This window comes from Saccopteryx leptura, chromosome 3 (assembly GCF_036850995.1).
Source record: "Saccopteryx leptura isolate mSacLep1 chromosome 3, mSacLep1_pri_phased_curated, whole genome shotgun sequence".
Classification (NCBI taxonomy): Eukaryota; Metazoa; Chordata; class Mammalia; order Chiroptera; family Emballonuridae; genus Saccopteryx; species Saccopteryx leptura.
The window spans coordinates 68,732,796-68,750,326 of NC_089505.1; the positions used below are offsets into that span (position 1 = coordinate 68,732,796).

At 45.5% G+C, this 17,531-nt stretch overlaps 1 protein-coding gene across 1 annotated transcript; it reads right to left on the bottom strand.

Moving 5' to 3' along the window:
• Nucleotides 1–5,309: 5,309 nt before the first annotated feature.
• On the bottom strand, nucleotides 5,310–15,736 carry LOC136399176 (kallikrein-7-like). The gene is made up of 6 exons (XM_066374115.1): nucleotides 15,692–15,736; nucleotides 9,517–9,647; nucleotides 8,881–9,034; nucleotides 8,408–8,655; nucleotides 7,637–7,773; nucleotides 5,310–5,504 (listed from the first exon to the last, which is right to left on the bottom strand). Exons 2-6 carry the CDS (start codon nucleotides 9,587–9,589, stop codon nucleotides 5,349–5,351), a joined length of 768 nt encoding a protein of 255 aa, XP_066230212.1. The 5' UTR covers nucleotides 9,590–9,647; nucleotides 15,692–15,736; the 3' UTR covers nucleotides 5,310–5,348.
• Between the last annotated feature and the right edge of the window lie 1,795 nt (nucleotides 15,737–17,531).

Genomic DNA, 17,531 nt, shown 5'->3' on the forward strand with positions numbered 1-17,531 from the left:
CAGTTTGTGCAGAGAGGAGAAAGGAGATGGGGAACCAGAGGGGATAAGACTGGTTTGGGCCTTTGATTCTAGGAAAACTCAGATGTGTCAGTAGCTTTGTGAGTGCTGAATGAGTGGGTTTTGGAGCCCAGTGTGTTTGTGTTTGCTCATTTGCCGAGTGTGAGCTAGGAATAAAGGTAATGGCCCACCAGTTCTTGGCTCCACAGTTTCGTTACTGTCTGCCCGAATTAAATGCAAACCTGCAAAGGCCAGTGGCTGTTCCATTGACCTGTCCGGCTCAGGAATGGTCTGTGTCCTGGGTTGTCCTCTGTGGCCATTTTTTGTCTTGCCCTCACCCCCTCTCAGGGGTGGCCTAGATCCTACACGTCAACTCTGATAAGCCCGTGGGAACTTTTCCAGGCTGAATCACAGATGTATCTTTGAATCTGAGTGCAATGTCCACCCTAATATAAAGTTATGAATGAATAAGAGAAGGCCTTTCTAAGTCCATCCACTAAATGTTTACTGTTATCACTTAGCCCATGTCTCATATTATACCTAGATTCCCTTTTTGTTTCTTTTTTTCTTTATTATTATTATTATTAAACTTTTTTTTATGTTCAGTGAGAGGAGAGGAGGCAGAGACAGACTCTCGCGTGCACCCTGAGTGGGATCCACCCAGCAAGCCCACCAGAGGGCGATGCTCTGCCCATCTGGGACATTGCTCCATTGCTCAGCAACTGAGCCCTTCCTAGCACCGAAGGCGAAGGCCATGGAGCCATCCTCAGTGCCTGAGGCCAACTCCCTCTAATCAAGCCATGGCTTCAGGAGGGGAACAGAGAGAGAGAAAGAGAGAGAAGCAAGAAGAGGGGTGGAGAAACAGATGGGCGCTTCTGTGTGCCCTGACCAACGATCAAACCTGGGAAATCCACATGCTGGACCTATGCTCTACCTCTAAGACAATCGGCCAGGGCCTTATACCTAGATTTCTAGACATACTATGTATTTATAACAAAAATATCTGTATTAAACATTACCTAATGTAACTCTTTATTTTCTCTGTGAAATACCTGGAACATTTTTTTTTTCTTGGTACATTTAGGTCATTTCTTCATCTTTAATACTGTTGTATAGTATTCCTAAGTATATGTTTATTGTTATCAATGCGAGAGATAAAGATGGTAATAAATGGATGGAGTCAAGACACTTTTAGGAGAGAAAATCAACATACCACAGAGATGCGTTGAATGGAACTTGTGGTGAGGGAGATGGAGTTGTTAGGGCTGCAAGTTCTCTGGTTTGATGAACAGTGGTATCATTCAATGGTATCAGATTTGATCGAGAGCTTATAAGAGGATGAGAAAGACCTAAGTTAAATTTCAAGCATAATTCTAACTTTATCCTTTACTTTGAAAGAACTCTCAACTCCAATGGTTACAGGCTTGAGTTTTAACCTGCAACCTAATTCTTATTTAATCCTCATCCTCAGTAGTGCTTTATCCTTGACGAAGTTCAATTGATACCTCAGTGTGGTACCTACTTCCTGACCAAGCTCCTGAATCCAAATATCACCTCAAGCTACATCTCAAACCTCAACTCACCTCACCCTTGACTCTTGATTTGAACCCTGAAACCCTAACCATAAGCCAAACCTTACCTTGTCCCAAACACTAGATGTCACCATAGTCTCAATTCCAACCATGATCTCAGGTGTAACTCAAGACTTTAGTCTGCATCCCTGTCATTCTCCAGGAAGTCCACATTGACGTCTTCCCCATGAAATCATCTCTAATCCACATCTGACCCTGGTCATAACTCTCTGACCCAAATCCCAGCCCTGGTCTTATTTCAAAATCAATTTCTACCTGAAATCCCAACCTCACGCCCATACTCAACTGTTTCCCCCACCCTTTCCTCAAATCTACACACCATCTCGTCTCCTCCTTTCACAAAAACATTAGTAAGTCTACCAAGTAAAAACATTCTAATGTTGATTTCATAATGACTAAATATAACCAAGCTGTTTGCAAACCTACATTTAAGGCCTATGGGAGGACTAATTAAAACAATGGAAGAGAAATGGATGTGTATGTAGCAGGCACTGAACTGATATTAGCTGCCTTTCCACATCACCCAGAGAAAAAACAGCTTTGATTTCTTGTTGTATGTTCTATGTGATGTGTCAGGAATGTGTTGGACCTTGTCACTATTCCTCTCATAAGTCTGAGCGATGATTGACTTCCTTTGTTTTTATAGGTGAGCAATAAAGGTTTATTTATTTTTACTGTACTTGTGATTTTTATTGGCCAGTAAAGTAGTACATGTGATGAAGCAATATTGTATTTATGTAGAATATTTCAAATTTTCATTTTATCTTTATCATACTCCTAACTCTACAGATTCAGATACAATATGCCACAATCATCAATAAATAAAGTAATAGGTTCTGGCCAGTTTTCTCAGCTGTAGAGCGTCCACCTGGTGTGTGGATTTCCTAGGTTCAATTCCCAGTCAGGGAACAAAGAAGAAGCAACCATTTGCTTCTCCACCTGTCTCCTCCCCCCTCCTCTCTCTCTCTTCCTCCCTTTCTAAAATCAATCAATCAAAAAATAAATAAATAAGTTAAACAATAAAATAAACAGCATGGAAATAAATTAAAAATAAAACAGGCCCTGGCCGGTTGGCTCAGCGGTAGAGCGTCGGCCTGGCGTGCGGGGGACCTGGGTTCGATTCCCGGCCAGGGCACGTAGGAGAGGCGCCCATTTGCTTCTCCACCCCCCATCCCCTCTTCCTCTCTGTCTCTCTCTTCCCCTCCCGCAGCCAAGGCTCCATTGGAGCAAAGGTGGCCCGGGCGCTAGGGATGGCTCCTTGGCCTCTGCCCCAGGTGCTGGAGTGGCTCTGGTGGTGGCAGAGCGACGCCCCGGAGGGGCAGAGCATCGCCCCCTGGTGGGCAGAGCATCGCCCCTGGTGGGCGTGCCCGGTGGATCCCGGTAGGGCGCATGCGGGAGTCTGTCTGACTGTCTCTCCCCATTTCCAGCTTCAGAAAACTACAAAAAAATAAAAATAAAAATAAAACAAAACTTTATCCAGTTAAGTTACTATTTGGATGTGTTGGCAGTGAGAATGCCACCAGATGTCAGACTGGTGGAGTCAGACTGGGCCTTGGTTCAGCAACCTTGGTACTTGAGATCTGGCTAAGAAAGAATTTAGAGGCAAGATTCAAACTATAAGCAGAGTTATTTGTTTTTAGAAAGTCACAGAGGTAGAAGAGGTAAGCTGTAGAAGAAATGGGCTTAGGAACCAAGTTACAGAAGCAAAAGAGGGGCCCTTGGAACTTAGGGAAGAGAGAGAGAGGCAAGGAAAATGGCGCCTGGGTGAAGGGGGTGGGGAAAGGCATGGGCCTGCTTCATAGAGAGAGCTGCCCTGGGTCCTTGTTCTCAGGGTATTTATTTGGAGGTCTCAGGAGGATCCCAGTAGAATATTCATCAGCTTTCCAGGTGTGTTCTTTAGGGCCGTGGTCTCTACTGATTGGTGGGCACCTGGGCAGGAGGTGTCGAGTAAAGTAAGATTTAAAAGACATAAGGTCATGTGAGCAACGTCATTCAGCTCAGGAGTCAGAAGAGGAAGAATTTGGAAATTCTGAGAACTGCTCCTGGTCTCACCAGGAGATTTCCTGATGACACTGTCACATACTCTGAGTCTCATTTGACTGAAAACAAATTCAAGACCCCATGAGCCTGTTAGTGATGCCACCCCATACATGGCGAAGACTTCCAAATCTCAGCCCTGCTGTGTCCTTCAGTTCAGGCTGAAAACTATTCAAAATCTCACCCAGGCACCCAGACTCATTCCACCCTTGCCATCTGACCTATCCTGAACCTTTGCCTGTTAGCTCATCCCCAAGCTCATGATCACACCTGAGAACTGTCACCTGCCCTTCCTGCCAGCTGTGCCTTACCCTGGGGGACCCTGGACACTGATCCTGGAGCCTTCTGATTTCACACATTGGGATCTGAACGCTTATTTTTTTTTTACTTCCTGGATTCACTTCCCCTTTCTTCAAGAACATCTCCTCCCTTCTTAAAAACTGCTCCCTTAGTATTTTTGGTGAAACTGCCAATTTTTTTTGGTACTTCTACAAGACCTCCCACCCATTGAGCTAGATGCACGACCCAGGTTAAGTTAACAGAGTACTGTATCTATTATAGAAATAATGATTGGTCCATGGGAAAGGGCTCTGTTCAAGCTAGACCAGTCAGAGTTCCTTGATATTAAAATCAAGTTGCCAGGAGAAAGGAAGAGGTGGTTTTTTATTTCTCTTTTTTTTTCTGGGTTTTCTTAACTGGGTCTGTCTGTAGCTGCTCTATATCCTCCAGGTCTACAGGGGCTAGAATGATAAACACAAAAGAACAGAAACAAGCAGAGATGAGAAACAGTTAAAAAGAACATGGGAGAGAGAAACAGAGGCAGAGAGGAGGCAGAATGAGAGATTAGGAAATTGTCCCAGACAAACAGAAGAGAACTGATTGGCTTTAGTCATCATTTCAAGAACTTGAGAATGTGGTACCTGTGTAACTTCCTCAACATCATAAGCTATGCCTGCAGACTTCTTAGCTACCTAAGTGAGCCAATCCCCTCTTTTGCATAAGCCAGTTTGAACTAGGGCTCTGACACTTGTATCCAAATGTGCTCTAAGGCAGAATTGAGCTTTCTGTTTATGTGGGTCCTTCCACCTTTTGTCCTCTCTTAGTTGCTCTGTTCCTCTGCCAGACCCCATAGTCCACTCTATTCCTGAATTTCTGGTTCACATTGGACAATCACTTCCGTTTTATGACATCAGGCACTCAACTTCTTTTTCTCCTCCTCTTCTCCCCCCTCCTCCTCTTCCTCCTCCTCCTCCTTCTCTTCTTCTTCTTCTTGAGAGGAGGAGAGATAGTGAGACAAACTCCCGCATGCACCCCACCAGGATCCATCTGGCAACGCGGTCTGGGGCTGATACTGAAATCAACGTAGCTATCCTCAATGCCTCGGCTGACGCTGGTCATGGGGACGGGAAGAGAGAGAGAAGGGGGAGGTGGAGGGGAAGAGAAGCAGATGGTTGCTTCTCATGTGTGCCTTGATCGGGATCTAACCCAGGATGTCTGCATGCCAGGTTGACAGTCTATTCAGTGAGCAACTGGCCAGGGCCAGTTTTTGTGTTCTGATTGTTGGTTTCTGCCTATTGGTTGTTTTACACACCTGGTATATTGTAATGTTTAATGGGACTTTGAAATATGCTCAAGCCAAATATGATTTTAGATTATTGATGTTTTATTTCTTTGAATTTCCGGTTCAGGGCATAGTAATGAAGAGATGGGAGTACGGAGAAATTAAGAGTTTTCTCTCATGGTATCATATATCCATTTGCGGTATTTGCATATTTGGGTGAAGACAACTGGGTTCAGGCGTCGGAATAAAGACAAAGGTTTCCGGGACACCAGGCCTCGCAGGGAGCCACTGCACATCAGTGGTCCCCCTGAGTCACCCTGGAAGGGAGAGAGCAGATTAGTTTTGGCTTCAAACCAACCAGCACGGTGAAGTCCTATACACCCCCACAGGTTATCAAGTCTTTGTCCTGCCAGACCACAGTCTTCTACCCTGGCCAATGGGAGGGATTCATTGTCTCTCTGGACCAATAGCAGAGCAGAAATTAATGCTATCATGGAGAGGACAACCAGGTCTTTTCTGAAGACATTGGTTTGAACCCTAGCCAATGAGACCAATCACAGGGAGAGGGCGGGGTTTCCCGGAGGTTAGAGCTCCATTTATTTCCCATGGTGAAGGACTCTTTGCCAAACCAATGAGAGAAGAGAAATTACCTCTAGTGAACCCATACATCCCTTACCCGGGGATGGGAGACAGGGTAAGTCTCAGAAACCAGGGGCAGGACCAAAATCTAAGTCACGGGGTTCAGTGCACAATAAAAATGCTGACCCTCATATTCAAATACATGAATTTCAAGACAGCAATCGGAGTGCGTGAAACCAAATGTGGGACTGTCCCGAGTGTGGGGCTCTGTGTCCCTGCGCAGCATGCACGTTCATTTATAAATCAGCTCTCAAGGTGGGACAAGGGGAAATGCCCCATTAGGACACTCAGCCTTGTCCCATCGTCCCTCTCCCTAATGCACACCATCCCGCTGTTCCTGAAAGCTAAGAGTGCAGACATGAGCAACGAGATTGGGGTTACCAAAAAAAATCAAATCAAATGGAAACAGAGAGAGGCAGAGATGAGCATGAAGGGAATAAAGGGAAGGAAGGAAGGTACAGAGAAGCAGAAATATTGGATGGAAGAAACAAGAGTGACAGAATGAGAGAGAGAGAGAGAGAGAGAGAGAGGAGATCCCAGCACAGTGATCACAGAGGAAAATAAGGAAATGAAATGATGTTTAAAGAAAGATGAAGGAAGATGATTCTCGGAGGCAGAGCAAGGGTTACAGATGGGGAAAGGGGAACAAAGAGGAGGGACTCCCTCTCTCCTTAGGACTAGGACCAGTGCAAAGATATATAAGCAAGACATTATCTTGGGGGACCACTCAATGTTTGCCATGAGTATTTTAATGCAATCCCTTAAAAATTAAAATCTATGACAAACAGGTTATCCCAGTTTTGGATAAACGCAGGTTCAGTTCCAAGCTTTTCTGAACCATATTAGAGCCCAAGGCAATAGAAAATCCAGTCAAAATGGATGGCGTTTTGTTGAAAATTCTAATATTTTATCACAGATTTTTAAAAAAAAATTGCTTTAGAAACCCTGGCCTGTTGGCCCAGCAGTAGAGCATTATTAGACTGGTGTGTGGAAGCCCCGGGTTTGATTCCCAGCCAGGGCACACAGGAGAAGCATCCATCTGCTTCTCCACCCCTCCCCCTCTCCTTCCTCTCTGTCTCTCTCTTCCCCTCCTGCAGTCAAGGCTCCACTGCAGCAAAGTTGGCACGGGCAGGCGCTGAGGATGGCTCTGTGGCCTCCACTTCAGGCGCTAGAATGTCTCCAGTTGCAACAGGGCAACGCTCCAGAGGGGCAGAGCATCGCCCCTGGTGGGCATGCTGGGTGGATCCTTGTTGGGCACATGCGGGAGTCTGTCTTTCTGCTTCCCCTTCTCATTTCAGAATAAATTAATTAATTAATTAAAATCTGTGACAAACAGGTTATCCCAATTTTGGATAAGCACAGGATCAGTTCCGAGCTTTTTTGAACCATATTAGAGCCCAAGGCAATAGAAAATCCAGTCAAAATGGATTAATTTTTGTTAAATATTCTGATAGTATTTTTTAAAATCATAGATTAAAAAAATTGCATTAGAATATAATTTATGTTTGGTGTCCCCTTAAAGTTTGAGCTTATAGCCAGTGCTCACTGCCTTTCCCCGTATCCCAGACCCTCGTTTTTCTACTCCAGTCCCTCCACTTCAACTTTGTGCTCCCCCTCGCCCCACCACTATGGGCTCACACTCTGACCTGGCAGAGGACTGAGCAGAGAGCCAGGAGAGCACGACTGGGAAGATGCGGGGAAAAGCTCAGAAGCAGCGTCAGGCTTCCAGCCTGCGGTTGGGATGAGGGGACGATGGAGAGCTGGGTTGAGAGGAAGCAGGATCCAGGGGAGGCGAGGGAGTGGCTCTCACCTGATTGGCATTGGAGGTGCTGTCCTGGGTGCCGCCACAGACCATGCGATATTTCTCCACGTGCACGAAATACTTCTGACATTCCTCAATGGAAATGGTGGTGACATTAGTGCACATAAGCTGGGATGGATACGTCTCTGGTGGGAAAGGCAGGGGCCAGTCAGAGGCCTGGGTCTGCAAACCCATGTATGTTAATGGGGGGGGGGCTGAACTTGAAAGAGGGAGATCTGGTTGAATCAATACTATGGTCATTGAAAAGATCTAGCTCTTCGACCCTGAGTCTGAGATCGGAAGGGGCTTGCATCTGAACTCCTGCATCTGAAGAAGAAGAGGGCTTGGGGTCCACTGTCCTGGGTCTGAAGGACGAGGGTGTTGGGTGTCAGGGTCTTTGGTCTGAGGAACGAAGGTGGCTGGTGACCTGGGCACTTAGGTGGCTGAAGGGCTGGATATTTGGGTCTACAGGACGAAAACCTGGGGCCAGAATTCCCCTGTCTGACCCTGGACACCCCAGTCTCTGAAGCTGCATCTCAGGACAGAAACCTTTGACTGGAGTGAGGAGGTTGCTAAAGTTCTGGTCTCCTGGGCCTATGGGATGGAATCCTGGGGGATATGGTTTCTGGGCCTAGGAGAGGAGACTCCAGAAGAAAGGGTGGAGGGAGCTAGGGCTCTGGGCTCTGGGTTTGTGGAGAAATTGCAAGAGGCCTGGACTCCTGGGTCCTGATGGAGGAAGGAACTGGGCCCAGGGCTGCTGGGTAACAAAGGCAGCCTCACCTTCAGGGCTGGTGACGGTGCCCCAGCCGGAAACAGTACACATGGTCCCCGGGCGTACGCACTGAGAGGGAATGTTGACTTTCCTTACAGATGATGACAGCTTGGCCGGGCGGCTTAGCTTCACAAGCATGATATCGTTAGACTGGAACTCCCAGGAGAAAGAAGGGTACACGAATGACTCTGTAGCCCTGATCTTCTGGGCATTAGGACCATTCAGCAGATCACTGCCCATGTGCACAGTGTACTCACTACAAGAGGAAAGCAACATTAGAGAGAAACACTGTGACACATAAAGGGTGACAGAGAGGGAGAAGGTGATAGGAAGACAGAGACACAGAGAGAACTAGAGAGGGACCTAAAGAGAACGAGAGAGAGACAGGAGCTCAGAAAGAGGCGGAGACACAGATGAAGAGAGAAGCCTGCACAGAGGCACAGAATGAGAAGTGGAATCGCTGTGGTCCCCCTGCACCTACGGTCTGTGGCAGTGGGCGACAGTGAGCACCCACTGCTGGTGGATCAACACGCCTGAACAGTCCATCTCGTTGCCATTGAACAGGGCCACCTGCCAGGGATTGGAGCCTCTTGGACATGGAACTCCATTAACAATCCTTTCCCCTGTGTCCTGGGCTGCATGGAGACATGGAGAAAACATGGGTGACAGATAGGCGTCAGGGAAAGACTGAGGTCCCCGCGGATGGATTTCCGGAGACAGTGTTGGAGAGAGAGGCAGACAGACAGGGAGGCACGGAGAAGGGCAGAGGCAGAAACTGAGCCCAGCGCACAGAGAGCTGCAGACAGAGACGGAGAGAGACGGAGGGAGCCTGCCCAGAAGCCCAGGGGAGCGTCTGGTCTGCAGGCAGCCCCAGCCGGACGCTGGTGGGAGACACAGAGAGGGCAGGGGGCAGCCTGGGGGGCACCCGGACTCCACGGGTCAGAAGGAAGCAGGAGGAAAGGGGACACAGCAGAAGAGTCTTGTCTCCAAGGGAGAAAGCTGCTGCAGGGGGAGGGTCCTGACTGAGGGATTCCTTTGAGCGCGGGGCCCTGGGGAGGGGAGGCGGGGACGCTGTGAGGCCCAGGGGCAAGGTCAGGCCCCCCAGTCTGGCCCTCACCTCCTTGTCCAGCAGATCCCAGGGCTGGGGACAGCAGTAGGATTGGCAGGGACAGGAGAAGTGGACCTGCCATGTGGCCTGCTGGAGCCTCTTTGGGCTGCCACGTGGAGGAAGAGACGCTTCTGTGGGGTCTGGAAAGGCAAAGAGTTCAGGAAGCAAAGTCCTTGTCCTTAAATCTCTTTCTCCTTAGTCTCGGGATTTCTAGTCTGTACCCACCATCTCCCTCAGACCAGGACCCCAGTGCCAAAGCTAATCTTTGGGCCCCAGACATCTTTCATTTGGAATCTAGGAATCAGGCTTTTGATCCTTCCACATCAATGAGATTCAGTATCTCAAATTATTTTTAGGCAAAAGATAAAAAACTGCAGACCTGTAGCCCCTCATCTGTCAAAAACAGAATTTTGGGACCCCCCTCCCCGCAGGAGCCACAGTCAGCTTCCCATCTGGACTCACCTGCTTCACTCCAAATGTGCCCCCTTCTCACCTGCAGTAAGTCTGATCTGATCTGGGCCCCAGTCTACTCTGGGGGTTAGCCGTGCCCAGCTCTGTGCAGAGTGCCGTCTTATAGCTCACCTGCCCTGTCCAAACTTGCAGGGTCCTGGAGTGCAGATGCAATCACCTCTAGGACGTTCCTACCTGCATGTTCTTATCTAGCACCCCCTCAGGCAGCTAAAATAAGGGGCCCGCATGCTACCCTCACCCTCACTACTCAGGATGGTTAAAGACAGGTCTAGAATTGGCCCCAGCACATTCCAGATCGACCATTGCTGGTGGCAGCTAGTAAGGGAGTGACCAGGTGCTGGCGCTGAGGGGCAAAGACCCGAAGAGTTGAGAAATGGAATGTGCCCTGGGGCCTCCCCTGTGGTCGACTTTCTTGCTTTCACCATCTCTCAGGGGTGGCCTAACCTTACACCCTATCCCTGAGCAGCATGTGGCAAACTTTCCAGCCTGAATCCAGACATGTCTTTGAGCTGGAACCAAAAACCCAACCTTAACATAGTGGTATGGATAAAAACTAGAAAACTTTCAGCCTTGGCTGGATAGCTTGGTTGGTTAGAGAATTGTCCTGAAGTGCAGAAGTTGCCGGTTTGATCCACGGTCAGGGCACATACAGGAACAGATTGATGTTGCTGTCTCTCTCTCTCTCTCTCTCTCTCTCTCTCCCCCTCTCTCCCTTCTTCTGTCTCTAAATGAATAAAATAAACATTGTTAAAAAGGAAAAGAAAGCTTTCCTAACTTTATGCACTAAATGTTTACTGATATCTATTAGTCTATGTCTCATACTACACATAGATTTCTATACACTCTATGCATGTGTAACAAAAATGTGTGTGGTGATTACTATCTAATGCAAAATTTTATTTACTCAGTAAAATATCCTGAACATTTGTTTCCCTTGCTACATTTGTATTATTTCTCTTTTATTTATATTATTGCATAATATTTCACACTACAGTATTATTCTCATTTATATGATCTTTTTCACATTTGTAATGCATTTGAATAGTTTTTATTATAATAAAAACTTCTTTGTATGATCACTTTTTCTCATTGTATTAATTCAAGAAGTATCCACTGAGCTTTTACTCTGTGCCAGAAGCTATGCTGGCTTCTGAGGACACAGCATCAACAAAAGAACAAATTCTTTCAAAGAAGCTCTTGTTCCAGTGGGTGGAGACCTCGAGTAGAAAAATAAAAACTTAAATAGTTTTTTAGGTGGCAGTACGTGCTGTGGAGAAAAATTAGATGAGAAGAAAGGATAGGGAATTACCGCTCTCTTCTCCCTCTCTGGAACTGCTGGAGTTACCATGTTAGATAAGACCACGAGAAAGGCTCTGTGTATAGAGAGGACATTTGAATACAACCTGGTAGGATGTGGTAGATGGATTCATGTAGCTACATGTGAGCTATGAGTCCTAGGCAGAGAAAATACTCAGCTGAGAAGGCAAGAGGAGACCTTGTTTTAGCAGGGAAGGTTTTTTTGACTGGAGTTGAATGAACCAAAGGGAGAAAAGTGGGCAAGGGGTCAGAGGCATCGCAGGACTCAGTTGACACCAGGACTGAGGACCAATGTAGGACTCTGGCTTTACTTTGCACAAGAGGGAAACCATTGTCAGACTATTACTAGACTGTATTTTTTTTTATAATTTTTTTTAAATGGGAGAGACAGAGACAGAGGGACATAGAGAGGAACAGATAGGAAGAGACAGGAAGAGAGAGAGAGAGATGGTAAGTATCAATTCTTTGTTGTGGCACCTCAGTTGTTCATTGATTGCTTTCTTATATGTGCCTTGACTGGGGTGGGGTAGGGCTACAGTCGATCCAGTGACCTCTTGCTCAAGCCAGTGACCTTTGGACTCAAGCCAGTGACCATGGAGTCATATCTAGATCCCATGTTCATGCCGGCAACCCCATGCTCAAGCTGGTGAGCCCATGCTCAAGCTGGCGACCTTGAGGTTTCAAACGTGGGTCCTTTGCATCCCAGACTAATGCTCTATCCACTGTGTCACTGCCTGGTCAGGCAACAGCATATTTCTAACAGTGGAACTGACCCTTACTTCTAACCCAGTCCCCAAAATATGATTTATTCTTCATCTGAATGCAAATCTTTTTTTTTAATGCAAATCTTATCTCAGTCCTGAACCCTAACCCAATCCTACGTCTGCCCCAATTTGACCCAAAATAGACATTACTGTTGCCTTCCCAAGCAGTAACTCTTTCTGACGTTGTCAAAACCATGATTTGGTTGAATAACCTTGAATCCTCATGTGATACAGCTAAGCTTTCCTGCACCAAGCATAGAGCCATATTGTGCTGTTTAGGAATTGGTTTAAGAATGAACATGTGATGCAGTTCTGACCAATGAGGAATGAGGGGAAGAACACTGGACCACTTCTGGGAACTGCTTTCTGCTTTCCAAAGCAAGACACAAGAGCTTTTCCTTACTCTGTTAAATGGTGTCCCTTCTGGATATAAATTCTGAAAGCAGGGCAGCCCTCCTGGAGCCATGGAGGGGAATGACCAGTAGACCAAGCCATAGCAACACCAATGACCACATAAGAAAGGTAGAGATAGTGAGGGTCTTTGATGAGGCCACTGAGCTGGTGAATCAATGCTCCATAGAGCCTATTCTTCTCATGTCATCTTCAGGTTCCTGTCCTGGTTTGGAGGGTTTTTTAATGTTTGCGTTTTTGGTTCCTATAGCCAAACTCTTCCTTATTAAGACCTACATGTTGAGTCAAAATCTCATGTAAGATTCCAAATCCAATCCAAAACCATGAACCTAAATCTAATTCTAACTAGAATCTCCATGTGGAATCAAAATTAACCAACAAAACCCAACCCTACCTCCAGTGGTAGCTCATTCTCCAGACCTCCTCCCACATTCTCTCTCAGGTCCAATCCTTCAAACATTTGCAAGACACGTATTGAGCATGAGCTATATACCAGGCTGGGCTGGGTGCTGAGGTTACAGTGGTGTTCAAACCTGGACACACAGAGCCCCTTCCTTCAAAATGCTGACAGCCAAGTGTAAAAAGAAAAATAATCAAATCATTGCACCTTTTGCAACTTTAACGCATGCTCTGAAGCAAAGGTGCAGAGGATTTTGGAAATACTTTCAGGGTGTTTTGAACCAGGAAGTAATGAAGATCTGAGAATGGGAAGAATGGTAAGCATAAACTAGAAAAAAAAGTGTAAGGGACCTGCAAGGTATCATGTGGAGGAAACAGCAGGTGCTGTGATTACACAGAGAGAGAGAGAGAGAGAGCTACCAAGGATCTCTATCACATGCAGTTTAATATGCTTTTATGTAACTGATTTCCTCTCATATCACTCTGGGCTGCTCTGCCTGTGGGGCCTCTTGGATCCTCTCTACTTATGCGGGGCCCACCTGCTGGTCCTGCTCTGGTCTCTCTCATGACGAAGACATCCAAACAAATGACATTCTTTTGTGTTTTCATACAGATCAATTGACTCTCTCAAGTCAACACCCTAATCTGAACATTTATATTTGTTGTGACTTAGAGAGTAAAAACCAAATTGAGTTTAAACCAAATTTTAAGAGCATATTTAGAGTTCTCACTATCTTTTTCTCTCTCTATATATATATCATTTGTCTCTTTTCAAAACTTTGTTTACATTTATTTATTTTTTATTATTATTATTGTTATTATTATTTTTTTTATTTTTCCAAAGTTAGAAGCATAGAGGCAGACAGACTCCCACATGCGCCCGACAGGGATCCACCGCCTGCCCACCAGGGTGCAATGCTCTGCCCATATGGGGCATTGCTCTGCTGCAACCCGAGCCATTCTAGCACCTGAGGTGGAGGCCATGGAGCCATCCTCAGTGCCCGGGCCAACTTTGCTCCAATAGAACCTTGGCTGCGGGAGGGGAAGAGAGAGACAGAGAGAAAGGGGTGAGGGAAGGGTGGAGAAACAGATGAATGCTTCTCCTGTGTGACCTGGCCGGGAATCAAACCAGCGACTTCCACACGCTGGGCGATACTCTACTGCTGAGGCAACCGACCAGGGCCTTTATTTACATTTTAAAAATTAAAGTTTACATGAAATATTATTTGGTATTAGTTATAGGTGTCTTTTTGTTTTGAATCACAACCATGGTTATTTCAGGAATGAGAATGGCTGAGTTGAGTGTCAACTCTTACAGGTGGTGGAAGAAGTCATGATATTTCTAAATTAAAAACAAAAGAGTTTATCACTCACGGCACAGCAGGCAGCATAAATATCCTAATTGTAAATTTTTCTTGCAACCCCCGTCCCCAGTTTCAGTCAGAATGGTGCAGAAAGGGCCAGGTGAATGTTAACATGCAGTGAGTTTGCAGCACATGTGAGAAAGTCTGAATGTTGGGGACCAAAAAGCAAACAGAGTTTTTGCAGTTTAGATTTTTGGGAGGACAGAGGTGTGGGGAACTGGCTGTAAACTGACAGTCTGCCCAACCCCTCATCTCACTTGCCTGATTAAGTTGCAAAAGGCTAAGCCCTTCCCCACACCTCCATGTTAGTTGATACTCATCCTACCCCCCATGTCTCCCAGAAAGACTGGAGGCAAGTTTCTTCTATCCTGTTTTGTGTGAACTTAAGATGTTATGTATGATGGGGGTTTTCTGCACTTGGTAAAAATTCTTGGGTTGCCTTGGAAACATGATCAGAAATCTCATTGATTTGCTAATGGCCCACTTTGTCCTACAAATAAAGCAAGATGTGGTTTTTGGTGCACCATGTTTCTGCTGCCAGCTTTGCAGAGCCCTCCTGAACCCATTCTTTAGTTCTTTAAGCGTATTTTCTTAATTCCAAGCCGTTCCCACTCAGGACCTGGAATTACTAGCTGCGTTCGTTCGCAGCACCTGAATATAGAAACACTCAGTTTATAAAGGAGACTGATAGCAAACTGCTTTACTCTTTAAAGACATCATCTTTATTTCCCTGTACAGCAAATAAGCCTGTCTCCTGTTCTAGAGGGTAATACTGGCATTTTCTTCCAATGTACTTTAGAAACACATATACGTCAATAAACACAGTCTTGAACAAAAGCTCTACATACCTCTGTCCATAAGGCATGCACACACATGAGGAACCCATAGAGAGTTGTCTTCTAATTATATCCAACACCCATTTCTTTTGTGTGTGTGTATGTATGACAGAGACAGAGAGAGAGAGAGAGACAGACAGACAGACAGATAGGGACAGACAGACAGGAAGGGAGAGAGATGAGAAATATCAGTTCTTCATTGTGGCACTTTAGTTGTTCATTGATTGTTTTCTTATATGTGCCTTGACTGGGGGGCTACAGCAGACTGAGTGACCCCTTGCTCAAGCCAGTGACCTTTGGTTCAAGCTAGTGAGCTTTGCTCAAACCAGATGAGCCTGTGCTCAGGCTAGTGACCTAGGGGTTTTGAACCAGGGCCCTCTGTGTCCCAGTCTGATGCTCTATCCACTGCACCACCACCTGATCAGGCCCAACACCCATTTCTAGAGTGTATTATTAGCTCCTTGCACAATTTCCCCATGACTACATCACTTATTCAAACACTGATTAATCTGACAAAGGGTTGGAAATAAATTCACTTAATTTACTTTAAGCAACATTAGATTAAGAATACTGTTATTGACAAGATACCATATATCAGGACAGGCTAAACTGCTTTACTCACCACCTTTATGCCCATGTGGTTCCTTCATTCAGCCATTAAAGAAATTTTAGTACCCATTAAGGTCTACCTTAGGAACACACGTGGCTTCTCCTTGTGTTGACTTTCTGAGGGGGATGGGTGAATAAACAACTGAACGTTGTGAAAGAACACATAATACACATATTTCTGATAAGATAAGGCAATGTCGTATTCTTTATCCACACAAAGCAGAGCCTGGAGACACTGGAATCTCTGCTCATGAGAAGAAAGAGGCTGACAGTTGAAAAACACACAGAATTTAGGACAGCAGTGTTCACCAACCACCCAGAGAAATTATAAAAAAGAGCAGTACAGATGTTAAAGGTGGAAGAGAGGGTATAAAAAGACACAGGTACTCACCAGGACAAGGATACTCCAGGCAGCTCTGGACTCAGCAGAGGGTCTGGGGGAGACATTATTCCTGTGAATGTGTTGGACCCTCTGCTTGTGTCTGTACAGGATGTGAACAATGGAGTCGTTGGCACAGACTGTGAGTAGAGGCGGATTTAACAGTGGGAACATGGTGGGCGCAACCCCAACTTTACACTTTTTTCTAATGACATCACGTTCGGCTTCATATGTGCAATTTTAACATTAACAGTACATAATATATTTTATTTATTTAAAAATATGGTTAAGCCTGACCAGGCAGTGGCGCAGTGGATAGAGCGTCGGACTGGGATGCGGAGGACCCAGGTTCGAGACCCCGAGGTCGCCAACTTGAGCGCAGGCTCATCTGGTTTGAGCAAAGCTCACCAGCTTGGACCCAAGGTCGCTGGCCTGAGCAAAGGGTTACTCGGTCTGCTGAAGGCCCACAGTCAAGGCACATATGAGAAAGCAATCAATGAACAACTAAGATGTTGCAACGAAAAACTGATGATTGATGCTTCTCATCTCTCTCTGTCTGTCCCTATCTATCCCTCTCTCTGACTCTCTCTCTCTGTAAAAAATATATATATATATACATATATATATATACACATATATATACATATATATATACATATATATATATACGGTTAATATGTATTTTTATTCCCCCCCCCTCTCTTTTTTAAGAGGCCCAATATTTTCTTCTGCACCCGAGGCCTCAACCGACCTTAATCCGCCTCTGACTGTGAGCACAGAAAATGAAACTTCAGCGAATATTAACAATGCTGCATACAGTGAACCTGTGATTGTCTCATGACCAGAAGCAGAACAGTATCCAAAATCCCATTTTTTTGTGTTGTTTTCGCTACTCTATTTTCCAGAAACATACAACACATATATAAGAAAAATAAAACTCACTATCGCATCCGTGATTTGGCAGAAGGAAATGGAAAAGCCGGTGTACTTCGGAGGTTTTACCTTAAGATCCTGCCAACAGGAGAACATGGGTCTGATCATGATGGTCTGGGAGAGTTCTTTGTGCTGGAAACAATTTGTGTGTGTGCGCATGTGTGTGTGCCTGGGGGGGGGGGGGGAGCACAGGAGATGAAGGTGGGTTTCTTTAATGAGAACTAGGTCATAAATTTAATCTGTCATTTCATTTATATGGTTAATGCCTTTTGTGTTGATCATGAAATATTTTGTTAATCTAACACCACATAATTATATTTGATTTTCAAATACTTTATAATTTATTTTTAAGATTTAAATCAGTAACCCATTCAGAATTGACTTATTCTATGGTGTAGGTAGTGACTGAGGTTGTGACCTTTTCCAAATGTGAGCAACAAATTTCAGTTTTCTGAAAATGTATTAAGCACTGTTTCCATTTGCTGTCACTGTGACTGGCTCCTCCAGATTAGTGCTGACTTTTCCGTGAAATACACCGGTA

What these genes read in the sequence shown, in the direction of transcription:
- LOC136399176 (XM_066374115.1), bottom strand. Translation starts at nt 9,589, where the DNA reads ATGGCAGGTCCACTTCTCCTGTCCCTGCCAATCCTACTGCTGTCCCCA. An exon ending in GGGATCTGCTGGACAAGGAG is followed by an intron (nt 9,035 to 9,516) that starts GTGAGGGCCAGA and finishes GTCTCCATGCAG; the next exon opens with CCCAGGACACAGGGGAAAGG. An exon ending in GCACCTCCAATGCCAATCAG is followed by an intron (nt 5,505 to 7,636) that starts GTGAGAGCCACT and finishes TCTCCCTTCCAG; the next exon opens with GGTGACTCAGGGGGACCACT.